Source organism: Eleutherodactylus coqui, chromosome 2, assembly GCF_035609145.1.
Source record: "Eleutherodactylus coqui strain aEleCoq1 chromosome 2, aEleCoq1.hap1, whole genome shotgun sequence".
NCBI classification, from domain to species: Eukaryota; Metazoa; Chordata; class Amphibia; order Anura; family Eleutherodactylidae; genus Eleutherodactylus; species Eleutherodactylus coqui.
Window position 1 is genome coordinate 317,773,344 of NC_089838.1, and position 26,895 is coordinate 317,800,238.

The following is a 26,895-nucleotide window of genomic DNA, read 5'->3' on the forward strand; positions in this document are numbered from 1 at the left end:
ATTTTATAGTTAGTCAGTTGGGGTGCAGGTAATATATGGACAGTGGGTGATGGGGTACAGGTAATGGCAGCGTTATTATATGCTGACGTTAATGTATCTGAGGTGATATATATATGTATGATAGATATGGAGGGTTATGTATATAATGTGATATATGTATATAGTGTATATGATGCATATAATGTGATGTGATATATGTATATGATAGATATGGAGGATGATGTATACAAGATAGTATCTGTATATGATGTATCTGAGGTGATATGATGTATATAAGGTGATATATGATGTTTATAAGGTGATATATGATGTATATAAGGTGATATATGTATATGGTGTATATTATGTATCTGAGGTGATAAATGTGTATGATAGCTATGGAGGGTGATGTATGTGATGTGATATCTGTACATGGTGTATATAAGGAGATATCTGTATATACTGCATATGATGTATATGAGGTGATGTGATATATGCATATGATGTATATGAGGTGACATATGTATATCATGTATATGAGGTAATGTGACATATTTATATGATAGGTATGGAGGGGGATATATATGATGTGATATATGTACATAGTGTATATGATGTATATAATGTGATGTGATATCTGTATATGGTGTATATAAGGAGATATCTGTATATACTGCATATGATGTATATGAGGTGATGTGATATATGCATATGATGTATATGAGGTGACATATGTATATCATGTATATGAGGTAATGTGACATATTTATATGATAGGTATGGAGGGTTATGTATATAATGTGATATATGTATATAGTGTATATGATGTATATAATGTGATGTGATATATGTATATGATAGATATGGAGGATGATTTATACTAGGTAATATCTATATATGATGTATATAAGGTGATATATGTATATGGTGGATATTATGTATCTGATGTGATATATGTATATGATAGATATGCAGGGTGAGGTATGCGAGGCAATATCTGCATATGATGTATCTGAGGTGATACATATACACCTTGGTCAGTATTTTGGTCTCCTCCCTGCTCCTGGCTGTAGAACCGGTGAGACCAGCTCAGGTGTCGCCTCCCCCGGTCCCTCCCCGCCTCCTCCCTCCTCACTCCGGTCCTCACTCTCCAATGTGACCGCGGAGCAGCAGCTGTCAGCGGCCGGAGCGGAGGTGAGGAGGGGGCAGTGTCCGGGGGCACTGTGGGTGCTGAGGGGGCTGTGTGCGGGAGGGCACTGTGAGTGCTGAGGGGGCTGTGTGCGGGGGGCACTTGGGGTGAGGAAGGAACTGTGTGCGGGGGCACTGGGGATGAAAGGGTGAGGAAAGTACTGTGTGCGGGGGCACTGGGGGGTGAGGAAGGGACAATGTGCGGGGGCACTGGGGGTGAGGAGAGTGCTTTGTGCGGGGGCACTGGGGGGTGAGGAAGGGACAGTGTGCGGGGGCACTGGGGGTGAGGAGAGTGCTGTGTGCGGGGGCACTGGGGGTGAGGAGAGTGCTGTGTGCGGGGGCACTGGGGGTGAGGAGAGTGCTGTGTGCGGGGGCACTGGGGGTGAGAAAGAGACAGTGTGTGGGGGCACTGGAGATGATGAGGGGGCTGTGTGCGGGGGCACTGGGGATGATGAGGGGGCTGTGTGCGGGGGCACTGGGGATGATGAGGGGGCTGTGTGCGGGGGCACTGGGGAGAGGAGGGGACTGTGTGCGGGGGCACTGGGGGTGAGGAGGGGGCTGTGTGCGGGGGCACTGGGGGTGAGGAGGGGGCTGTATGCGGGGGCACTGGAGGTGAGGAGGGGGCTGTGTGCGGGGGCACTGGGGGTGAGGAGGGGGCTGTGTGCGATGGTGAGGGGTGCTCTGCAGGTCAGGCAGTGACTGGTAGTTATTATATTAGGTACATTAGGGGGCGGCTGCAAGTGGTGAGGAAAGGGAACAAGAAGTATATAGGATTCATAAAGATGGGGCAGATATATGGGGTGCTGGGTGAAGGGTAATGGAGGCAGGCAATATATGGATAGTAAGTAGGGGGCAGGTATTATATGGGCAGTAGGTGATGGAGGCAGTATTATATGGGCAGTGGGTGATGGAGGCAGTATTATATGGGCAGTGGGTGATGGAGGCAGTATTATATGGGCAGTGGGTGATGGAGGCAGTATTATATGGGTAATGGGTGATGGAGGCAGTATTATATGGGCAATGGGTGATGGAGGCAGTATTATATGGGCAATGGGTGATGGAGGCAGTATTATATGGGCAGTGGGTGATGGAGGCAGTATTATATGGGCAGTGGGTGATGGAGGCAGTATTATATGGAAAGTGGGTGATGGAGGCAGTATTATATGGACTGTGGGTGATGGAGGCAGTATTATATGGGCAGTGGGTGATGGAGGCAGTATTATATGGAAAGTGGGTGATGGAGGCAGTATTATATGGACTGTGGGTGATGGAGGCAGTATTATATGGGCAATGGGTGATGGAGGCAGTATTACATGGGCAGTGGGTGATGGAGGCAGTATTATATGAGCAGTGGGTGATGGAGGCAGTATTATATGGAAAGTGGGTGATGGAGGCAGTATTATATGGGCAATGGGTGCTGGAGGCAGTATTATATGGGCAGTGTGGGATGGAGGCAGTATTATATGGGCAGTGGGTGATGGAGGCAGTATTATATGGGCAGTGTGGGAAGCAGGCAGTATTATATGGGCAGTGGGTGATGGAGGCAGTAGTATATGGGCAGTGGGTGATGGAGGCAGTATTATATAGGCAGTGGGTGATGGAGGCAGTAGTATATGGGCAGTGGGTGATGGAGGCAGTATTATATGGGCAGTGGGTGATGGAGGCAGTATTTTATGGGCAGTGGGTGATGGAGGCAGTATTATATGGGCAGTGGGTGATGGAGGCAGTATTATATGGGCAGTGTGTGATGGAGCAGTATTATATGGGCAGTGTGTGATGGAGGCAGTATTATATGGGCAGTGGGTGATGGAGGCAGTCTTGCATGGGCAGTGGGTGATATAGGCAGTATTATATGGGCAGTGTGGGATGAAGGCAGTATTATATGGGCAGAGGGTGATGGAGGCAGTATTATATGGGCAGTGGGTGATGGAGGCAGTATTATATGGGCAGTGGGTGATGGAGGCAGTATTATATGGGCAGTGGGTGATGGAGGCAGTATTATATGGGCAGTGGGTGATGGAGGCAGTATTACATGGGCAGTGAGTGATGGAGGCAGTATTATATGGGCAGTGGGTGATGGAGGCAGTATTACATGGGCAGGGTGATGGAGGCAGTATTATATGGGCAGTGGGTGATGGGGGCTGTATTATATGGGCAGTGGGTGATGGAGGCAGTATTACATGGGCAGTGAGTGATGGAGGCAGTATTATATGGGCAGTGGCTGATGGAGGCAGTATTATATGGGCAGAGGGTGATGGAGGCAGTCTTGCATGGGCAGTGGGTGATATAGGCAGTATTATATGGGCAGTGTGGGATGAAGGCAGTATTATATGGGCAGAGGGTGATGGAGGCAGTATTATATGGGCAGTGGGTGATGGAGGCAGTATTATATGGGCAGTGGGTGATGGAGGCAGTATTATATGGGCAGTGGGTGATGGAGGCAGTATTATATGGGCAGTGGGTGATGGAGGCAGTATTACATGGGCAGTGAGTGATGGAGGCAGTATTATATGGGCAGTGGGTGATGGAGGCAGTATTACATGGGCAGGGTGATGGAGGCAGTATTATATGGGCAGTGGGTGATGGGGGCTGTATTATATGGGCAGTGGCTGATGGAGGCAGTATTACATGGGCAGTGAGTGATGGAGGCAGTATTATATGGGCAGTGGCTGATGGAGGCAGTATTACATGGGCAGAGGGTGATGGATTGTACCTGGGGGGGACAATCTATGGAGGTTAATAATGTGTTTATAAACGACACATTACACATAGATGTAAGTATTGCGCACACCCCGCATACATGTAGGCACCTGCGCTCATCATCAGGCGTTCCCAAGCCATGCATCATTCATGAGTCTGATGGGGACTGATAGTGATGGAGGTAATGGGGTGTCAGCAGCGATGGGGCACACTGCCGATGCAGCAGAGCTGAGCTTGTCTGATGTAGCAGAGCTGTGTTTGTCCATGATAACAAATCTAGGCTTCTTACAAGTAGTAAGACTGATTATCCTACAGCTGAACGTTTCATATGTAGGAGAGCTGAGCTTGTACAATGTAGCAGAGCGGAAAGGATCAGATGTAGTAACACCTGCACATGTCAGCGAAACTATATACTAGATGTTTCTACAGATAAACCTTTCAGATATAGCAGAGCTGATCTTCTAGGATGTTGAAAAGCTTGAAATGGCAAATACGGAAGAGAGGACTTGTTAGATGTAGCAGAGCTGTGTTTGTCAATGGAGCTATACTCCTATAGCTGAGCTTCTCGTTAGAGCTGAGCTCATCTGATGTAGTGAAGTTGAGTTTTTCAGTGCAGCAGAGCTGAGTTTGACATACTCAACTCTGCTACAACTTACTAGTCCGCCTTTCAGAGTATCATATAAACAGGCAGCGTTGCTGTGCCGGGGTGGAGTAGTATCACTGTGCCGGATATGTAATAATAACAGCAGATTGGAGGTAATATATGTATATTTATTGGCTGGGACTATGTAAATCATTAGAACCAGCGGCTCCACTTGGGCTGCACTACACAGTCCTGCTGGCAGGGCCTTCTGAGACTTGTAGTTCTGCGGCAGCTGTACATCGTATTTCTGGGCAGTGCCCACACGTGACGCCCGCGTGCTGGAGGTATTACAGGTATGTGCAGCATTTGGGAGAGATGTTTTTGTTAGTGAGGTCAATGGTGGCATTCCTGCCATTCCCCGGTAATTGTCAGTAATCACTCTCTCCTTATCTCCCCTCCTTATCTCCCTGCTGCTCCTCTTCTATCTCCAGCAATATCTGCTGTTTCATTTGATATACAATTCAATGCAATCTATTGTTCCCTGTTATCAGCTACTTGAGGCTAGTCTTGTAGAGTGGATAAGGCTCCACATAAGTCTCCTTTTACAGGGAGCCAATATATTGAGCGTGGGATACAGAGTTCGCTAGAGCGGCCCGTAGATCGTTCAGACGTTCGCCGTAGCAGTGAATGTGAACTAATAAATGCCCGCTGTCACGCAGCGACCGCGCAAACGATTATTTTTATGCCTGCATAAGATAAACGAGAAGCGGATGCTCATTGGTCGTTCAATCACTGGCCGTTTACACTCAACGATTATTACTCCAATTCGCACGATCCAACGCTAATCGTGTTGTGTAAAAGGGCGCTGAGGCAAGATGGCCGTGGCGTAGAAGACGACAGATGTCTCCCTGTTAGTCTCCATCTCCATTTACTGAACGTTTGTCGCCTCTGTGTAAAAGCGCAGCAGTGATAGTCGTCCATATAAAGGTACTTTATGTCGGTTGGACTTGTTTCCTTTGTCTGCTCGGGCGGATTATTTGCAGTATGGGGATGGAGTATCATTACTACAATCATTGGTCCCCGTACAGCTATCATTGGTCAGCCACATATTTCCCCGTTTTCACGGAGAGATGTGCGGTTGACCAGCGAGCATTAGGCCTCATGCCCACGGCCGTGTTGGACTCCGCCAGCGGAATATCGCAGCAGAGTCTGACACAGCGCCCCCCAAAGACCCCATACTCACCTCTACGGATCCGCTGCGCAAATCCTGTCTGGCGCGCATGCGCAGTACACACGCCATTATGCTCTCATAAATTAACAAATCAGCTGGTAAATGAGCATTTGCTCGTTTGTCAGCTGATTGTGGGTATATTTACACAGTCCAATAAATTGACTAATTTTTGTCTGCCGCAGCCTCCTCAGCTTGGGAGTCAGTATAAATATGTGCCCTTCCATACTGTCTCCTGGCCCATGTGCTGTCATTCCTGTCACTGCTTAGGACTTGACTTCAAATGACTCAAAAAGACTAAGAGTTTTACCAGCATTTTCCTCTTAGAGCAGAAAAACACAAAAGGGGACCGCAGTGGGGTCTGCATAAACCCCTGTAACGTCATTCAACTAAATGGTTGTTACTACAGATTATTTATTGCATTAAAGTAACATTTCTGATCCTTCGTACGGAGGTTCTATAGCTCCAGGTAACATAACCAACAGTTGTTGCTATATTCTATGTACAGATCCCTGATATGTTGTCCGTAGTCTTCTATATGCCCATTAGAGGTAGTAGGGAAGAACAGGGCGCCTCATGGGATTTGTGTACAATCTACACCATGCCAAGAAGAGTGTGCCTAAATAATAACATAATGATAGCTCTGAGGATGACCTTGATTAATGATGATATAGCTCGTTTGATCGGTTCATCTACAACATCAATGAGTATAGACATTCCTCTGAGTCAGGGCATAGTTAGCTATTTGATTGATGAGATTACTACTGGGCTCCTGTGATGACTTAGGGCCCACTGGAATGTTTTACATGAGGAAGATCATGAGATAATGATGATATTGCACTAGATCACCATAATATCTATCAATAGTATAGAGCATTGTGGATTGGTAATACAAACTATGCCTGATATGCTTCATATCCTGCACTGTGTGCTTGCCTCCGCCATGTTTGGTGACCCTGAATGTCGGCTCCTCCGACCTCCTTTGTCTGGTGACTCCGACCGCCGTCTTTTTTATTCCCGTCAGATGCGACAAGGACTCCTGTCTCTGACACCCATGGGGGGCACACGCACGCCCTCCTCTTATTCGCTCATTAGTCGGCTGATCTTGGTCATATTCACACGGCCCGATGATCAGGCAAACAAAGGTTTGGGTGATAATTCTATCCCAATTATCAGGCCATGTAAAAAGCCCACAATGGTGGTTTTACACGGATCTGCCCATGGTAACGAGCGCCACCAGAAGGTAAGCATGTCGATTGGGGATTGGTGATTATGGTTACCCCGGAAGATAAATATATGATAGTAATTTGGCAACAGACCAGCGCTGCTACGATTGTTCATCTCAGTACACAGTGCGTTCGTCGCTGGCACAACTCCCCGTTTCCACATACAGTGCTGCCAATGAGACAACCTTCCCCGCGGTTACCCACTGGCAGCTTTCAAACCCGCCTTTGCCGTGCATCCTGTGGACTATATAGGTGTATGCTATGTAGTCCTCCCATTCTGTGCACACAGTGTAGTCTGCCGGAAGGGTTCAGCTAGGGGACTGCGGGAAGGGTAAGTATAAAACCTACATCCGCGGACTTGGCATGTCAGCTACTTTGAGCTAATAAGTTAAGCTCCTAGGAATCAAAGTAGTTTACAGATTCCCTATAGGGAACTTTTTCTGTGAATGGTGATTCTAGATGTGATACAGGCGGGCATGGAGGCTCTAGTACCCTGTTGTACCGCCTCTTGCTTGGATACTGGATGTGATACAGGCGGGCATGGAGACTCTAGTAGCCCGTTGGGCCACCTCTTGCTTGGATGCAAGATGTGATACAGGCAGGCATGGAGGCTCTAGTACCCCGTTGTACTGCCAATATCTTGGATACAAGATGTGATATGGGTGGGCATGGAGGCTCTAGTACCCCGTTGTACTGCCTCTAGCTTAGATACAAGATGTGATATGGGTGGGCATGGAGGCTCTAGTACCCTGTTGTACCACCGCTAGCTTGGATACAAGATGTGATACGGGTGGGCATGGAGGCTCTAGTACCCTGTTGTACCGCCTCTAGCTTGGATACAAGATGTGATACAGGCGGGCATGGAGGCTCTAGTACCCTGTTGTACCACTGCTAGCTTGGATACAAGATGTGATATGGGGGGCATGGAGGCATACACGTTCTGAATGGTATGCTGTGGCATATTGCTGCACATTTGTTCTAACTGAGCCTCTAGATCGTGAGAACTCGTAGGCTGTGGAAGTTGGCGTCCCAGATGGTTCTGTACTTGTTCTATCGGCAATAAATTTGGTGACTAGGAGGCCATGGAAGTGTGACAATGTTGTGGGGGCTTCCTGTGACCCCCTTGTCTGTGCGGCCGAGCATTATCCTGCTGGAAGCTGCCATGACAGGAGCACATGTGGTTGCAGGATGTCCTGAACACATCGCTGAGCTGTCATTGTCCCTCGTACCTCTACTAGGGGGGACCGACTGTCGTATGCGATGTCCCCCCAGACCATCACACTAGCAGGGGGCAGTGTGCCTCTCCAAAGCAAAGGCAGGATTGAGGCGCTCACCCCGAGGTCTCCAGACACGAACATGGCCGTCATCATCAGCGCCTAAACTAAACCTGGATTCACCGCTGCAAACGGAGATGATGATGGGTGTCAAAGACAGTACACATAATGGGTGCAATGAAACCAAATGTCCTTCAAACGGTTCCAACGGACACAGGGGTGTAATGGCGGCGCCCCCTGTCTCTGGATGATGGACAACAAAACAGTTGGAGCTGCTTGTGCTTGTTGGATGATCAGATGCTCCTCTCTACTGTTGGTCTGTCAGGGGTGCCCTGCGCCCGGTCACCTTGTGTGCCCCTATCCAATAGTAGCAAACATCTTAAGAGTCTGGTCAGAATGGTCTAGGTGTATATATTAGGTCAATACAGTTTTTTAAGCTTTCAACTTAAACAAGAATGTTTACCATTCACTGACAGCAAGCAGATTGCAAAAATAAGCATTATAATGGGATGAAGCTGGACTCGGTGGCTGCTGTCCTATGAGGCCATAAACGTAGGGCCTGAGAGATTCCTTTTATGGAAGAACTTGTGGCCTTGTCTGCTATATCCTTCTCAGCTTTAGGCTTCATTCCCACGAGCGCATATACGCCTGTGTTTTCACGCCCGACGAATATACACTTCCCATGTGAAGCATTGGTTTCCAATGCATTAGTTCACACGGACTATTATACGGCGTGTAAATACGTCAGCACTGTGAAAGATGGAACATAAGCGGCCGAAATACGTCCGGTGTATATACGGTGGCCAAAAAGATAGTTCTGGAACTATCTTCTGACCACTATACACTGGCAGGTCCCATAGACTCCTATGGGAGCAGGAAAAAAGAAGGGAGGGGGAGACATTTTTGCAGCGTCCAACACTGCGAAAAGCTTACAGGCTGTCTTTACACTGAATGATTATTAATCAGTTTCGCTCATTTAAATGATTTTTTAACGCTAGCCATTCTGTGTAAAAGGGCCTTTAGAGTCGGTATAAATGTGTGCCCTTCCATACAACTCCAGATTTATATATAAGTACAAACACCTGGTATTGTCTCCTGCCCCCATATGAACACGTTCCCGTCACTGCTTGGGACTTGACTTAAATTTGTCATTAAATAGTCAGAAAGGTTTTACCAGAATTCCCCTTTTAGAAAAATAAAACAAAAAAGGGGACCGCAGTGGGGTCTGACTAGACTCCTGTAATATCATTCATCAAAACAGTTGTTACTAGGACTACTTATTGCATTTTAAGTGACATTACAGATGCTTTCCACTGAGGTGCTATAGTCCCAGGTAACACAACCAACATGTGTTGCTATATTCTGCATTAGGGTCTATGTACAGATCCCTGATATGTTGTCTGTAGCCTTCTATATGCCCATACCTAGAGATAGTAGGGAAGAATAGGTTGTCTCATGGGATTTGTGCACAATCTACTCCACCCTAATAGTGCATAAATAGTAACATAATAATAGTTCTAAGGTTGACCTTGATTAATGATCTAACATCCGGTTTGATTGGTCCACTTAAAACATCAGTGAGTATAGACGAGGCATTCCTCTGAGTCAGGGCATTGTCATGTACTAATTGACCCCTGTGGCCCAATAGAATGTTTTACATGGGGAAGAAAATCACATAATGACTATATTCCACTAGGACACCATAATATTTAGCAATAATATACAGTATGGTTTGTTTATAGCACACATTATGCCTATATGTTTCATATTGTACACGTATGGTTGTTCCTGTCATGTTTGGTGACCCTGGAATACGTCTCCTCCTACCTCCTGTCTGATGCAGCAAAACTACTCAAGCATTATACCTGGAGTACGTTTGGTTTTGTGGCACCGGACGCTAACTGGCAGGGTAGCCATAATACAATACTGGAGGCATAGACACAGATGAAGTCGGCCGAGGTCAGGGCAAGCAGCAGACAGAAAAAGCAGGAGGTCAAATAAGCAAAGGTTAGGAGTGGAGAGGATGGGAAAGCTGAGAACAGGCATGGGTCAGACCTGAATACAGGACAATACAACATCTTTGCACACCAGACGGACTAATTGCTTAGACACCTCTAGTGGGAGAATACATATAAGTGCCGATAGCAATCTCAACGAGTATTGCCCCTGTGCTTTCACACAGGAGTAATAGTCGTTCCATGAATGGAGGTGGAGCGCGCCAGAGATCTCTTCCAGCTTTCTGCCTCCATTCACTGCAGGCAGTTATTCATAGATGAAGGACAGCCTGTTTACACAGACCGATAGTCACTTAGCTTTTAGGCGAGCTAATAACCAAGCGACTCCGACAGGTGAGCAATGTCTCGCTCAGTGTGCTGTCGGTGACCAGGTGTACACGGGCTACCGCTGAAAAACATGGTTTACAGCGATTATTCCACTCAAAATTGCTTCATGTAAAGGTACCTTCAAATAGGCAAAGACTTATTGGCCAGCAATGGAAAAGCTTGGTGTGCACTGGGTCCTTAAGAGGGGCAGCAGAGGCAGGAGGATGTGATGTCTGCCATATCTGACAGGAGAGCAAAGGCTGTGACCGCCCAACAGAGGAAGTGGGAGGAGTCGGCAACCGCGGTCTGTAAGTGTGACCGTTCCCAGTTCTACACTGGAATTATTGGGGCCCTGCATTCCCCATAGTGGTGTGAGCGATGGGAGTAGAGAGTACAGGTCCTCATGTTGCCCTTTTTAAAAAATTCCCATTTGCTACTTTGTGGCAAATAGTAATTTAATGGGAACCTGTCAGCAGAACCAGAAACATTAAGTTAGTATTAAGATTGTATAGATGCCCCTTAAATACTAAAATAGTTGGAAAATGAATCAGCACTAGAGATGAGCGAGCGTACTCGGTAAGGACAGATACTCGGGCGAGTATCATCCTTACAGAGTACCTGCCTGCTCGCCCGCAAAGATTTGGTAAGCGGGGACGGGAGGGAGATCTCTCTCTCCCCCCGCTCCTTCCTGCTCCCTCCCGCAACACAGCGCTCACCCACGCTGGCACCCGAATCTTTGCAGGCGAGCAGGCAGGTACTCGGTAAGGACGATACTCGCTCGTCTCTCATCAGCACTGTAAGGACATGTCACAAAAGTCATCATTTAAAGGGGACCCATCACCTTGAAAATGTGGTCAGCTCTGCAAGCATCATGCTACAGAGCAGGAGGAGGTGAGCAGATCGGTCTGTAGACTAACGGGGAAAGATTTACGCCATATTTATATGGGGGCTCACCATATTGGATAGTGAAAATTTCTGTGGTTTTTCATGGAAGTGGAATGCGTTGTTTTCGTGCTCCCATAGAAAATAATCACTTAAAAATAGGAAATGCTGCAATTTTTCATTGTAAGACTATTGGTCCCAGAGGAAAGTCACCCATGTTATTAACCCATTGAAATCAATGGGTTCTTTCAAGTCAGAACAGAGTTAAGATAACTTATTTATTAGTGTAAATCTCTGCTCTTTCTGGGCTTAGGAGTCCAGTGGGCGGTCCTATCAGTGATTGGCTGCCTGTATGACTTTGCATTCAGAGATAGCTGTCAGTCACTGATTAGGACCGCCCACTGGACTCCTAAGCCCAAAAGGAGCAGATGTTAGATCAACAAATGTCAAGTATTATTGAATCCTTCCCATAAACTATATATCCATCTCCTCAGCTCCTCCGGCTCTGTAACATCCCGCCTGCAGATCAGACCGCATATTCAACATGATGGTTCTCTTTAAAGAGGTGTGACAACTGAAGAGTCTAAATAGGCAAACCCTCCTGTATAACTGTAGCGTATTGTTTGTTTATGGGCACTGAGCGTTTGGAGTAACACAAAACTGCCTTACATAAAATCTGACCGCCATGCTGTAACTACCCACAAACACTGTCCCTATTGTCACTGAGCCACCTGATCCTGTCCCGGTGTCCCCTGCAAGGCATCCTCTATTGACATCTATGAAACTAAGTTGTCACAACCGGTAATTCAGAAAGCATTAAGGAACAATTCTTAGTTTACGGTCGGCTGGCTGCTCCTGATGGGAGTTGTAGTCCGCATGCTGATGAGCATGTGACCAGTGTTAAAGTAATGGGAGAGTTTTCTTCTCCTCTGCCCCAGAGTCGTCTCTTCTGTCAGGTTGGTAAAAAGTTTGTCCAGTCACTCCTTGGTAATATTTGTTACTGAGAAAGTTGGGGGAAAACCAGTGTGAAGAACCAGATCCAGCTATAGTCACCCGGATCTTACAAGCTGGGACTTGTAGTTCCTTTGCAGCAGGATTATAAACCAAGGCTTCAGAGGTATCATGGCATCAATAGAAGTATGGAAATATGGGCAACTCCATGAACCTCCTGCTGTGTGGTGGTACGTTGGTATTGTGCTGGGCAAGACATGGCACAGCTTCCCGGGCCTAGACCTGCGCTGTGCAGGTGTTCTTCACCCCCTCCCTCTACCTGCTCAGGTTACTCTCTCCTTACAATGGGCACACAGGTGACTGCTGGCACTTGTGTGCCTGTTTACAGCAGCGGGCAGGAATGTGCCTCCTACCGGATCTGCTCTCTGGTGTCAGGGTGGCATCGCTGCCAGCCACAGCCTCAGATATTTGGATGCTGCTGAAGGGTTAGGATTAGGCCAGGATTAGATTTGTGTTAGTTTTGCTGCCCTGTCAATTCTTTAATCTACAATTTCTGGTTTGTGCGTCTGGGGCGGTCAGCGGCGGGGAGGGGGGCTCCATACATCACCACATAGCTATGCTACCAGGCTGGGAATGCTCTGCAGAATCTGGGGTATTACAGGCGGTCGCCGGGGCTGTTATTGAAGAGAGAAGTCAGGGCCTGTGATGTCATCAGTGAATGGGGCATCTGCAGCAAAGCATCATGGGTGGGAATTTTAGGGACATGAAAAATTCATTTATTGGGGACTTTTTGAATTGACCGTCATTGTTATGTCTATAGATAAAGAATGTTTGCCGTGATGGATAAATATTATCTTATGGGACATTTTAAAATAAAAATTAAATACTCAGCTATCCCAGCGACTTCCTGTCCAGTGCTGCAGTCCCGATGCCCGCCTTATGGAACCCGGAAGAAGCGGCGGGCGGTCATGTGCCATTCATTGTAAGATAGGTATATCTCTTTAAGTGAAGCTGACGTAAAGGATCCGGCACCCTAGAAGATACAGTGTCGTGGTTTACATTGTAGTTGGCCCTGTTATAGGGACATTGTTACTGTCACCTTTATGGGGGCACTGTGACTGGCAAAGGGTCTATTATGGGGGTACTATGGATGTCACTGTAATAGATGTCACTATTATAGTACAGCTATCATCAATAATGTAAGCAGCAGTAGTTACACATAAACATGGCACCAACCAGTTGATGAGCGAGAAATTGCTTTCAGCTCACCTAAAAGTAGTCGCTGGTTGATTATCGTCTGGTGTAAACAGGTAATCGTTGTCTTTCGAGGATTACCTGACAACTCTGCAGGGAGGCGAGCCCTGGTCCGGTGTCCGCCTCCCATCGAACACTGAATGGTCCCGCCTTTTTTGAACATTTGTTCCTCCCACTTAACACTCATTGGTTCCTGAAAATACATAAGTAGGTGTTAGTGATCCTCGACTGAACAGTCCCTGCTGGTCTTCGAGAGAATGCTCGCTGCTGCGGTCAATGGCTGGTTTGGCCTTTGACGGAAGAGTCGGTGCTTCGGCCTCTTACGGCAGCCAGTGTTGACTCGAAGACCCTCGCATATATTTATGTGCATTCAGTGGACTCGGCAACCAATGAGAACCCATTGGGGAGGCGTTGCAATTTCAAATACATACTTACTAAAGAACTACATGCCCGTAACGAGTCGACTAACGATCTCCTTATTGCGCCTTTTGCTCCGGGGCCCCTACTTATGTCCTCACTTGAAGCCCCACATACAGTCTACAGAAAGCCTCCGGTAGGGGGAGAACATACAGACTCCATCATCATCTTACCCCGCTCAGATTTGCATGGCATCAGTGCCAACCACTGGAGCGGGTAGCTCTGTATAGATGCCCCTTTGCCTTACATTTCTGAGCGTCTTAGTAACATAGTATGTAAGGCCGAAATAAGACATAAGTCCATCTAGTTCCGCCTATTACCCCCCAATGTTGGGCATGTTAGTTGGCCTATATAAGTACAAATATGTGTTTGTTACATCTTGTGGTATAATGTGTGGGGCACAGTCACATGATCTGCATATCACACATTCCTGGAGGATATGGACCATGCAGAAACAAATGGCCTGCACACAGTTCAGCATTAACCCCTTTGGTGCCACACTCGGCTCTATTCTCCTAGCTGGTCATAGTCTGTAGTATTCCTTGTAGGGTCACCTTCATTTATGGGATTGTCCATGCGCCATCCGCCTTCATTTGCCCCTTGGACATGACACAGTTCTGCTCTGCAACATGCTGACTAAACCTAGAAATTTGTGGCTGTGGCACATGTGTAGAGATTGGGCATGCAATTCAGTGGCAGGAAAAGGGTTAAGATGGAAATATACCGAGTGGGCAAAAGAAGACAATGTGCTGATATTTGTAAGGAGCTCTTACCTAGCAAGTATTATGGGCACATCCCTGTCATTGGTGAAGGTCATAATGAGAACGCCTGGTACTGACAGAACTGCTAATACTATACAGGATAGCTGTCCGAGTGAAGGGACAGGAAGTGTTGTCATGGGCACACAGACAGCTTTTACAGGAGGACTGAAAAGTTAAACTCTATTAATTCAGCTCAAGAAGATATTTAGAAAGTGGGGGTCTTTTGGTTCTTCTACATCCCAAACGTATGCCTGACTGCTGTGGGATAAATATAATTACTCTGCTTGTAGCATATAGGATTTATAGGAAGGTATAAGAAGAGGATAATATTGTATGAACTCAATTCAAACCCAAAGCAGCAGAAAAATCATATCATCAGTGGCAACATAGATTTATGGGATTGGCAGGAGAGGGTTAACTGTATACAGGTTGTGTAGAAAGTGCATAGAGGGCAATATAGTAGCTGATAATCTGAAACTCAGGATCCGTCTGTGAAGACCTAGCCTGGAATAATCTGAGATTAGTTCTGGTCACAATCATATTATCCTCAGTGCAGTGATCATTACATGGTAATTATATGATAAAGACATATGGAACTGTACAGTGTATGACTACTATAATACTGCCACCTATGTACAAGAATATAACTACTATAATACTGCCCCCTATGTCCAAGAATATAACTACTATAATACTGCCACTATGTACAAGAATATAACTACTATAATACTGCCCCCTATGTACAAGAATATAACTACTATAATACTGCCTCCTATGTACAAGAATATAACTACTATAATACTACTCCCTATGTACAAGAATATAACTACTATAATACTGCCCCCTATGTACAAGAATATAACTACTATAATACTGCCCCCTATGTACAAGAATATAACTACTATAATACTACTACTATGTACAAGAATATAACTACTATAATACTGCCCCCTATGTACAAGAATATAACTACTCTAATACTGCCCCCTATGTACAAGAATATAACTACTATAATACTGCCCCCTATGTACAAGAATATAACTACTATAATACTGCCCCCAATGTACAAGAATACAACTACTATAATACTGCCCCCTATGTACAAGAATATAACTACTATAATACTGCCCCCTATGTACAAGAATATAACTACTATAATACTGCCCCCTATGTACAAGAATATGACTACTATAATACTGCTCCTATGTACAAGAATATAACTACTATAATACTGCCTCTATGTACAAGAATATAACTACTATAATACTGCCCCCTATGTACAAGAATATAACTACTATAATACTGCCCCCTATGTACAAGAATATAACTACTATAATACTGCCCTCTATGTACAAGAATATAACTACTATAATACTGCCCCCTATGTACAAGAATGTAGATCTATACAGGAGGATTCTGCTCTGGTTGTACCTTGTTAACCCTATTATTTCCCAGTTTCGGATGGGTGTAGCGGGGATGTATAACACTGATGGTTGGTAGTTATGACTGACAATGGTGTAATTATGTTTTCATCATACTGTCCTTCTCACCTCTACTGGTTACTGGTTCTCATGCATGTATGGAGTCAGTGTTGGGGTGGCGGAGGGTATGATCTGGTTAGATATAATTGTGCGTCGGTGCTCTGCCTGGGAGGGGTGATGATATGTATATGAATGTATAGACATTATATGTTCCTGTATTGACATTATAACTTCACGATGTGAGTCTGTTCAGTGTGGAGCGCTACAACCAGTGGCGATGATATGTACATCAATGGGCCATAGAGTTCCCCTCCTATGGTGGGCTTGTTGTTGGATAGTGCCCCCCTACGTTGTTATGCAGTGTGTTACCTAATAACCATCCTGACAAAAGACAGCCACTTACTGCCAGGGAAAGAGGCCACCAGTACATCCGCCAGCACTGATGTGTATACGCTCTCTGTATTACTTGTGCAGCGGGGTTATGGGTTTTGGTAAGCGCTCTGCCAGGAAGTGGTGAGGCTTCAGTACATTAATAATCTTCTGCTTCTTCTGCAGCATCAAGATGGGGGAGACGCAGATCTACAGCCAGCGCTTACATGGAATTACCGTAAGTAATGCTGTCTTGAAGAGCTTACAATCTATTGCACAGATATTCCCCGGTACAGTATAGGAAGGGAGGGAAACGTAACCTGGTCAGCAGAGCTGACACTCTAATATTCAGAAGGCCCAGAATATACCCAGCCAGCTGCTGAGCAACAGAAGTAATGATGTCAGGAGAAGGTGGACACTCTCCTGCAGAGCTGACACTCTAAGGGCTTTTACCCACTAGCATTTTTTTTCTTCAATGAATGGGTAAGTGCTGCCTGTAATTGGCTGAGCGCTCAGCCAATCAGCACAGCCCTTTCAGGAGGCGGGGATTTTTAAATCCCTGCTTGCTGAAAGAGCTTGACAGCAGTGTCAGGGAGCCAGCCGGAGGACGCGCCTGAGCAGCGGAGAGATGAGTATATCATTTTTTTTTTTTTTTCACCAGCTATTGACGATTTTCAGGGAAGGGCTTATATTTCAAGCCCTTTCCCGAAAATCATCGCTGCAGGGGTTGCCTACAATCCACTGCTTTTAATGGGGCTGGCAGCATTGAAAGCAATGGGATAGCATCCTGGACTTCTGCCACAGCTGTTACAGCTGTGGCAGAAGTCCGCAATATCCTCCCTATAGTTTCAATGGGGTTAGCGCTGCTGCCGCTGGCCCCATTGGGAACACTGAGCGATATCGCAGATTTCTTCTCTGCGATGCGAAGCTCTGCTGAAACATCGCAAATGAGTATGAAACCATTGAAAATGAGTGATTTAATAATCATCGCTGTCGCATCGCAGGGAAAAATATAGCTAGTGGGTAAAAGCCCTAACACTAGCTCACAGAGGCGGGTATATTACCTGCAGGAGAGGGAGGGGGGTATATTACCTGCAGGAGAGGGAGGGAGTATATTACCTGCAGGAGAGGGAGGGGGGTATATTACCTGCAGGAGAGGGAGGGAGTATATTACCTGCAGGAGAGGGAGGGGGGTATATTACCTGCAGGAGAGGGAGGGAGTATATTACCTGCATGAGAGGGAGGGGGGTATATTACCTGCAGGAGAGGGAGAGAATGTATTACCTGCAGGAGAGGGAGGGGGTATATTACCTGCAGGAGAGGGAGGAGGTATATTACCTGCAGGAGAGGGAGGGGGGTATATTACCTGCAGGAGAGGGAGGGGGTATATTACCTGCAGGAGAGGGAGAGAATGTATTACCTGCAGGAGAGGGAGGGGGTATATTACCTGCAGGAGAGGGAGGGGGTATATTACCTGCAGGAGAGGGAGGGGGTATATTACCTGCAGGAGAGGGAGGGAATATATTACCTGCCGGAGAGGGAGGGAGTATATTACCTGCAGGAGAGGGAGGGGGTATATTACCTGCAGGAGAGGGAGGGAGTATATTACCTGCAGGAGAGAGAGGGAGTATATTACCTGCAGGAGAAGGAGGGGGTATATTACCTGCAGGAGAGGGAGAAGGTATATTACCTGCAGGAGAGGGAGGGGGTGTATCACCTGCAGGAGAGGGAGGGGGGTATATTACCTGCAGGAGGAGGGGGTATATTACCTGCAGGAGAGGGAGGAGGTATATTACCTGCAGGAGAGGGAGGGGGGTATATTACCTGCAGGAGAGGGAGGGAGTATATTACCTGCAGGAGAGGGAGAAGGTATATTACCTGCAGGAGAGGGAGGGGGTGTATCACCTGCAGGAGAGGGAGGGAATATATTACCTGCAGGAGAGGGAGGGGGTAAATTACCTGCAGGAAAGGGAAGAGGTATATTCCCTGCAGGAGAGGGAAGGAATATATTACCTGCACGATGGGGAGGGGGTTGATTACCTGCAGGAGAGGGAAGAGGTATATTACTTGCAGGGAGGGAGGGGGTATATTACCTGCAGGAGAGGGAAGAGGTATATTACCTGCAGGAGTGGGAGGGGGTATATTACCTGCAGGAGTGGGAGGGGGTATATTACCTGCAGGAGAGGGAGGGGGTGTATTACCTGCAGGAGAGGGAGGGGGTGTATTACCTGCAGGAGAGGGAAGGGAATATATTACCTGCAGAAGAGGGAGGTGGTATATTGTCTGCAGGAGAGGGAGGGGGTTTATTACCAGCAGGAGAGGGAGGGAGTATATTACCTGCAGGAGAGGGAGGGAATATATTACCTGCCGGAGAGGGAAGAGGTATATTACCTGCAGGAGTGGGAGGGGGTATATTACCTGCAGGAGTGGGAGGGGGTATATTACCTGCAGGAGAGGGAGGGGGTGTATTACCTGCAGGAGAGGGAGGGGGTATATTACCTGCAGGAGAGGGAGGGGGTGTATTACCTGCAGGAGAGGGAAGGGAATATATTACCTGCAGAAGAGGGAGGTGGTATATTGTCTGCAGGAGAGGGAGGGGGTTTATTACCAGCAGGAGAGGGAGGGAGTATATTACCTGCAGGAGAGGGAGGGAATATATTACCTGCCGGAGAGGGAGGGGGTGTATTACCTGCAGGAGAGGGAGGGGGTGTATTACCTGCAGGAGAGGGAGGGGGTATATTACCTGCAGGAGAGGGAGGGGTATATTACCCGCAGGAGAGGGAGGGGGTATATTACCTGCAGGAGAGGGAGGGGTATATTACCCGCAGGAGAGGGAGGGGGTATATTACCTGCAGGAGAGGGAGGGGGTGTATTACCTGCAGGAGAGGGAGGGGGTATATTACCTGCAGGAGAGGGAGGGGTATATTACCTGCAGGAGAGGGAGGGGTATATTACCTGCAGGAGAAGGAGGGGTATATTACCTGCAGGAGAGGGAGGGGGTATATTACCTGCAGGAGAGGGAGGGGTATATTACCTGCAGGAGAGGGAGGGGGTATATTACCTGCAGGAGAGGGAGGGGTATATTACCTGCAGGAGAGGGAGGGGGTATATTACCTGCAGTTTCCAGGTCCCATTTTCGTCCGTAAAAGATGGCCAACACAATTTTCAGACTAGTATTGGATTACAGCAATGGCCAATCAGAGAGCAGCGCACAGTGTGCATTAGGTAGAAAATTCTGCAACATCTTGAAACATCTGGCAGCATGAAATACTAAAAACGGGGCTTGGAATTGGCAGATTGGTAGGGCGGCAGAGAAGAAAAACTGCAGGTACTATACCCCTAGCCCCCTCTCGACAAAATCTTGTCCCGAGACTGGAGGGTCACTTTAAGGGTTAACATCCCTGATTGAATAGATCAGTGTATGGATGTAACACCAGGAGGGGGCGCCATTCTGCATGTTTCAATGGGACCACGCTGGATGAAATGATATGATGTGAAAATACACAAGGGAGGGGTCCCCTCATCTGTACTCAGGTATCTGGGGACTTGGTAACCGAAATGATCCGTTCCTGAAGAGCCTACGATTGGATAGTACAATATACTAGAAAGCCATTCTGGTCTGCAGAGCTCACAGTCTACCGGTGTTCTGGAATGAAAATGTTGATGCAATCTATAGCATGTATAGAATGCAAGATATTGGAGCAATCTTGCCCACAGAGCTGACTCTCTAATAAAAGGAGATACTCATCTCACGCTTTCTGTTGCTGTGGTAGGAAAAGCGCAGGATTCTGGGTGAGGTGGACTACATTCAGAGGGAGCTGGAACTGCAGAAAGTGAAGCTGCAGCAACTTAAGGTAAGGAGGTCGCTATATGACACTCTGTTGCACTTCCTGTCACCACGCCCCGTATTGTTACTGAGGATAATGCTATACAAATAGGAAAGATTGGAACAGATGAAATTACCAGTCAGGTCCTCAATAAAGCATGCCACCATTTCTGCTCACTTTTCTGGAACAATGTCTTGCCATAGCAGCACTAGATGACTACCACATTTCCCCGATAATAAGACCTACCCTGGTAATAAGCCCTACCTCGGTTTTTGGAGAAGGCTTGAAATATAAGCCCTCTCCAGAAAATAAGCCCTAGCTAGCCTGCATTAAAAAAAATCAATACTCACCTGGTCCGCGGCGTCCCGATCATTCACAGCCATTCAGTGAATGACATCAATCTCGCCCACAGCCATTCACAAACATTCAGTGAATGACATTACTGAATGGCTGTGATTGGCTCATCGAGTGCTGGCTGTGATTGACTGGCGCTCGATCCAATCACAGCGCTCGCTTTGTTGGAGGCGGGGTATTCAAAGCCCCGGCACCAGAAAGAAGTTGAGATGTCAGCGCGGAGGACTCTGCAGCTTGCCGCAGCACTGCCGGAGACCATTGCGAGACATCGGGACGCTGCGGACCAGATGACTATAAGCCCCCACCCTCCTCCACCGCAAAAAATAAGACACCGTGCTTCTTTTGGGGAAAAAAAATTATAAGACAGTGTCTTATTTTTGGAGAAACACAGTATTGTTTATCACTGGCCGCGTCAGTAATGGCACCTTGTACAGCACATGACTGCTGACCAGTGATTCGGTGCAGTGGGCACATGCCAATGGGGTATATAATTGCTCTGGGATATTGAAAAAAGACCACCGCGGACTCATGGGCCATTTTTGCTGGAGCAGCCGGGGGTTTAACTGGTAAGTAATGTTGTATTTCCTGCGGCTGATTTAGTTGCTTAAACTCTTGAACAACACCTTAAAGGGGTTATCCAGGGAGGAAAACACTGTGTGACGTGGTGTGGAGTCTTCATCCGCTTTTATTGTTGGTGGCATTACTGCAGGGGGCCGGCTGTTCGGGTCATTTCAATAACTAAACCAGCCCCCTCTACTGCCGCAGCCGCTGCAGAGACTGAGAAAGGGGCTGGCTTAGTTATTGAAATGAGCCAGTGAGGCAGCCTCGACAATGACATCCCCATCCATGAGCGTTTCCTACCAAATGAACCAATGTTGGAACCGGGCCAGAAATGGAGGTGCTGGAACCACTGGACCCGGACTGGAGTGGAATAAGTACAACCCCAATTACACAAAAGTTGGAACGCTGTGTAAAATAAAAAGCAGAATGTAAAGATTTGGAAATGTCATGTAACCATATCTAATTCACAGTAGAACATAGACCACAAATCAGAGGGGAGGGGGACATTGTTCCATATCATTTTAAAAAAGTGACTCATTTAGAAATAGATGGCAGCAACACATCTCACAAAAGTTGTGCCAGGGCCGAGTCCACCATTGTGTAGCATCAGCTCTTCTGGGAAGTGAGGAGACCAATTGCTGGAGTTTTGGGAGAGGAATGTTGTCCCATTCTTGTCTGATGGAGGATTCTAGCAGCTCATCAGTTCTGGATCTTCTGGTTTCATAATGCACCAAATGTTTGCTCTTGGTGAATGGTCTGGACTGCCGGCGGCCGGTTCACCACCTGTCTCTTCTGTGAAGCCGTGCTGCTGTGATGGATGCAGTATGTGGTTTAGCATCGTCTTGCTGAAATATGTAAGGCCTTCTCTGATGGAGACGTTGTCTGGACGGAGCATATAATGTTCTACAACCTCCATATACTGCTCAGCATTGATAGTGTAAGCTGCCCATCCCATAGGCACTAATGCCACCCCATACCATCAGACATGCAGGCTAGTGAACTATGTGCTCATAACAAGCTGGTTGTTCCCTCTCCTTACGTCGGCAGGACACGGCGTCCGTGGTTTCCAGAAAGAGGTTCAAATTTTGATTCATCTGACCAAAGAAGAGTTGTCCATTTAGCCTCAGCCCATTTTCAATGCATTTTGGCCCAGAGAAGATGCTGTTTTTCTTCTGGATTGTGTTGATATATGGCTTCTTTTTCACATGATACGACTATAACTTGTATCTGTGAATTGCACGGCGAACTGTGTTCACAGACCATTATTTCTGGATGTATTCCTGAGTCCATGCAGTGATTTGCGTTACAGAATCATGCCTGTTTTTAATGCAGTGACGCCTGAGGGCTGGTAGATCTCCAGCAACCAATATTGACTGTCGGTCTTGTCCCTTGTGCACATGAATTTCTCCAGATTCTCTGCCTCTTTTGATATTATGACTGTAAATGCTGGGATGTTCAAAGTCTTCACAATTTTACATTGAGAAACATTTTTCTGAAATTGTTCCACAATGTTTAGATGCAGTTTCTCACAGATTGGTGAACCTCTGACCATCTTTGCTTCTGAGAGACTCTGCCTCTCTAACATGCTTTTTTTATACACAGTCATGTGACTTAGCAGAAAAGTGACTCCAGCTTTTTCCATTTGTACCACTTACTTTTCTAGCCTTTTGTTACCCCTGTCCCAACTTTTGTGAGATGTGTTGCTGCCGTCAGTTTCTAAGTTATTTTATTTTAAGTGAAATGGAAAAATGTCTCACTTCTCCCTTCTGATGTGTTCTATTGTGAATAAAATGTGGTTACATGAGATTCCAAATCATTGCATTCCTTTTTTATTTACATTAATTAAAATTTTACACAGCGTCTCAACTTTTTGGGAATTGGTGTTGCATAAGTTCTTCTCAGGACAATTGACATGATGAAAAAGTGATAATTCTTCTATCTGTTATGAAATTGTAAGCATCTATGACACAAAACCCATATTGTGGATCTTTTTTTCTCTTGTTTTTGTTCAGAGGAAGTCTCTGCGGGATCGATGGCTCATGGATGGCATGGTCCCTGCTCCAGGTGCAGAAACAGAAAATCCTCTGAGTGAGACAGAAGATAAAATAAAGAAGCTGGAAGATGAGCTGGAGGGGTGAGTCAACGGTGGCCATAGAAAATTACCATAAAGTAAACTTTAGTGAAGTAAGCTCAAGCGTTTTTAATGACCGTGTCCTTTTCTTCTAGCCTCCAGTTACAGCTGCTTTATTTGGAAAACCCAGAAATGAAAATCCAAAACCTGAAGAAGCAGCAGGTAGTGTCACTAATTTCTTGAATACTTTTGAACAGTAATCTGTGTTGTCCCATAGGACATCTGAGAAGTGATCTTATATGGCTTGATTCTAATTACTGTGTTATATTTGTATAATTTTAGGGGTCAAACCTGCAGGAACCAATTGTAAATGGTGACCAAAGCCAGCAGACCTCTGACCTGAAAGCCCCGACCCCTGATGAGAGAGAAATTAAAAACGATATACAAGTAGTCAAACAAGAAAAAAACTTACAGTCTAATGGAGAAGATGAAAAACAGGGAGAAGCTGTCGACCCAACACAGCTAGATCCTACACCAAGTAAGAATGTGGTGGTAAGACATCCCATACCAGCTCCTCGCGGCATAAGAATTTCAGGAAATTATCTGATGGAGAAGAACCAAGACCAAATATCTCCAGATCAGAAACCTGATATTGTAGACCAAAGAAACGAAGAAGAACATGACAAGGACATTCAGAATTTAAATCGTAGTCTAGAACCTCAGGATGATGGCTCTGTAATTCTTGGTCCAAGTGAGGAACAAAAAGGTTTAAATCGTAGTCTAGAACCTCAGGATGACGGCTCTGTAAATCTTGGTCCAAGTGAGGAACAAAAAGATGAAAGCCCTGACCAGGAACTTGTGTCTACAGACCAAGATGTTTTAAACCAGGATTCCGAATTTGTAGACAAAAGACTGGAGATTGAGGAGGAAAACGTGGAGCATCTCACTAAGAGACTGGAACACGTGGATCTTAGCTTCAATGCAGAAGGTCCTAACGTGGATGACTCACAACTAAGTGTAGCAAATGAAGACGGAAGGAATGACTTGGACAATGAATATGACATGGTCAAAGTAATACTGTTTGGTGGAAGTGAAGAACATGAGAGTGAGATACAACCATCTCCAGTTATGGGGAAACAGTGTGAGGACCAAGATGAACCATTTGTGAAGGCCAACTTGGGCGACAATAGCCAAGATGTAGAAGAGAAGTCAGTGTTGGTATCAATTATTCAAGATCAGAATGAAGAGATTACAATACCAGTTGGAAATCAAGAGCAAAATGAAGAATATACACTCCCAAGATGCCAAGTGGTACCTGTTGACCCTGTGCCTGTATTGATAGGTCATGACAGAGACCAAGATTTGGAGTCAACCTCATTTCCTGTACACCAAAGCCCAGTACTATTGTCCTCCGACCAGGAACACAGTACACCACTGCCATGTAATGACCCAGATCCCAACATATCACTGCCATGTGAGGACCTAGTTAGTCAAGTTCAGATATCCCAGGTAGTAGTCATATCAATCCCGGAACACACATCTTCTGGAGAACTAGTCCAGCCTTCTTCCAACTCTCAACAGGGTCCATCAACCGACCACCTTCACCAACCTAGGACAACTGAAGCAAGCACTCCGGCAGAAGGCCAGCCCCTCTTGCACAAACCACCAGGGACTGACGCCCAAGCAGGTGAACGTGCGACTAACACAGCAGAGACACGGGATAAGAACCCACCTGTGAAAAAGAAGAGTTGTCAGTGCTGTGTGGTCATGTGAGAGATTGGACACTAACAAAAAGAAATCAAGAGTTCCCAGCGCAACATCATCTCTGTGGTTTGATATGAAAATTTGTGTAACATAGGTCATCAGAGAAGAAACAATTTGTAGTAAATTCTTGGCAGTAGCATCAGGGCTATGACTACCCAATCATGAATTAAGAGAATATATTGTATATAAGTGTATACGACACCCGACAACAGGGCATGCAGCCATTTTGTAGGCTTGGACCATTACTCCTGCAAGAAAGGGTAAGTCACCCACAAAATGGCTGCTGCTTCCACTGTGCCGAGGCAACGGCTGCACTTTAAGTATTTTAATGAGATTTTTTTATTGCACAAAAGTAGATAAAGAAAAGGATATATGTTAAAAATTGTATGAATTTATTATGAATTAAACAAAACCTGTATTTTTCAATCAGAACCTCGTGTGACACTTCCTTTTTGCTGTGGTGCAGTGTGAAATGTATCGTCTTGCATCTCCCTCTCCCCTCTCACAGTATTCAGTCTCACAGACACAGAATAAGAGAAACTGCAGCTGCATCTCCCTCCTTCCTTCTAAACCGTGCTTCATACTAGATTATATTGTTGGGTTACTGAGGAGGTTTCAGCACATTTTTAAAGAGCCAACTGACCAGGAAAGGGGGGGCTAGAGGCTGCTGGAAGGTGAGCAAGATGCCACTTTCTCATTTAACCCTTTCCAATCCACTGTCTGACCTCTGAAGACATTATGATTTAAGGCTGTACAGCTCCGATGCTGGAAGACGTCCGTCGGGGTTCTCTTACTGTATATTGCCAGCCTCTCTGCTGTCAGAGCCTATCCAACGTGTCACCTTATGGCAGTACTGGCTTTAGCCAGCATATAGCGCTATTGTATAACGGAAGAAAAAGAGTAAGCCCACTAGGAAAACCAGGATAGAAATTGGATTGGGAAGGGTTAATAAGTAGTACTCTGGCATTTTAAATTCTGTCTTTACACCGTGAAATCTGTTAACTGAAAAAAGTTGTAAAGGTTTAGAAAAGCATGGCCGTCTTCTGCAAAAAAAACCCAGCAACTTAGTTCCAGTTACTTCACTGGAGCTGAGCTACAATCGTGTCCATCGTCAGCTCTATGCTACCTGTGTGGTCAAACAAGGTGCCGACCACCAGCTTGTAGAGGACGCATAAGGTAGATATAGGTTGAGGACAATCGTCTCCCTTAGGCCAGTTTCAAACAACCGAGACACAAATATGAACCCCATTCATTTGAACGGATTCTTACACATGAGCGATGTTTTCCTACATTGCACGGCGATGCTATGCGGGAAACACATTGCAGCATGTTCTATCTTCCTGGAATATCGCCCATCGTCTTCAGTGGGGCTGACGGCAGTAGCGTCGGCCCCATTGAAAGCAATGAGAGAACTCAGCGATCCTTTCATTCCCGACGTGGAAATCCCTTCAGCCTCTGCAGGGGAATCCCTTTATGCCCGGCAGGGGAATCCCTTCGTCCCCGCTGGGATGAAGGGACTCCCTGTAGCGATGCAAGGCTGTTTTCACATTGTGGAAAATACGATATCGGGCCGTGATTCTTTGCCCAATATCGCCCTCGCCCATGTGAAACTAGCCTTAGGTCCGTCCGGCCAGACAATCTTCCTTCATGCAGTGGCGTCTTGTGAAGCTACATGAATCATCCTTCTCCAGGCTCTGTCTCCTT

The 26,895-nt window shown here is 46.2% G+C and overlaps 1 protein-coding gene across 1 annotated transcript; it reads left to right on the plus strand.

The window, feature by feature from the left end:
• The first annotated feature begins 1,094 nt into the window (after positions 1-1,094).
• On the plus strand, positions 1,095-25,623 carry PALM3 (paralemmin 3). The gene is made up of 6 exons (XM_066593723.1): positions 1,095-1,173; positions 16,801-16,852; positions 20,388-20,468; positions 23,369-23,490; positions 23,583-23,649; positions 23,770-25,623. The coding sequence occupies exons 2-6, from the start codon at positions 16,808-16,810 to the stop codon at positions 25,198-25,200; spliced, it is 1,746 nt and encodes a 581-aa protein (XP_066449820.1). The 5' UTR covers positions 1,095-1,173; positions 16,801-16,807; the 3' UTR covers positions 25,201-25,623.
• The last annotated feature ends 1,272 nt before the right edge of the window (positions 25,624-26,895 follow it).

Bases quoted from the DNA above. Each gene is read 5' to 3' on its own strand.
- PALM3 (XM_066593723.1), top strand. From the start codon at position 16,808: ATGGGGGAGACGCAGATCTACAGCCAGCGCTTACATGGAATTACC. The intron at 16,853-20,387 runs GTAAGTAATGCT...TTGCTGTGGTAG, and splicing joins AGCGCTTACATGGAATTACC to GAAAAGCGCAGGATTCTGGG. The intron at 23,650-23,769 runs GTAGTGTCACTA...GTATAATTTTAG, and splicing joins AAAACCTGAAGAAGCAGCAG to GGGTCAAACCTGCAGGAACC.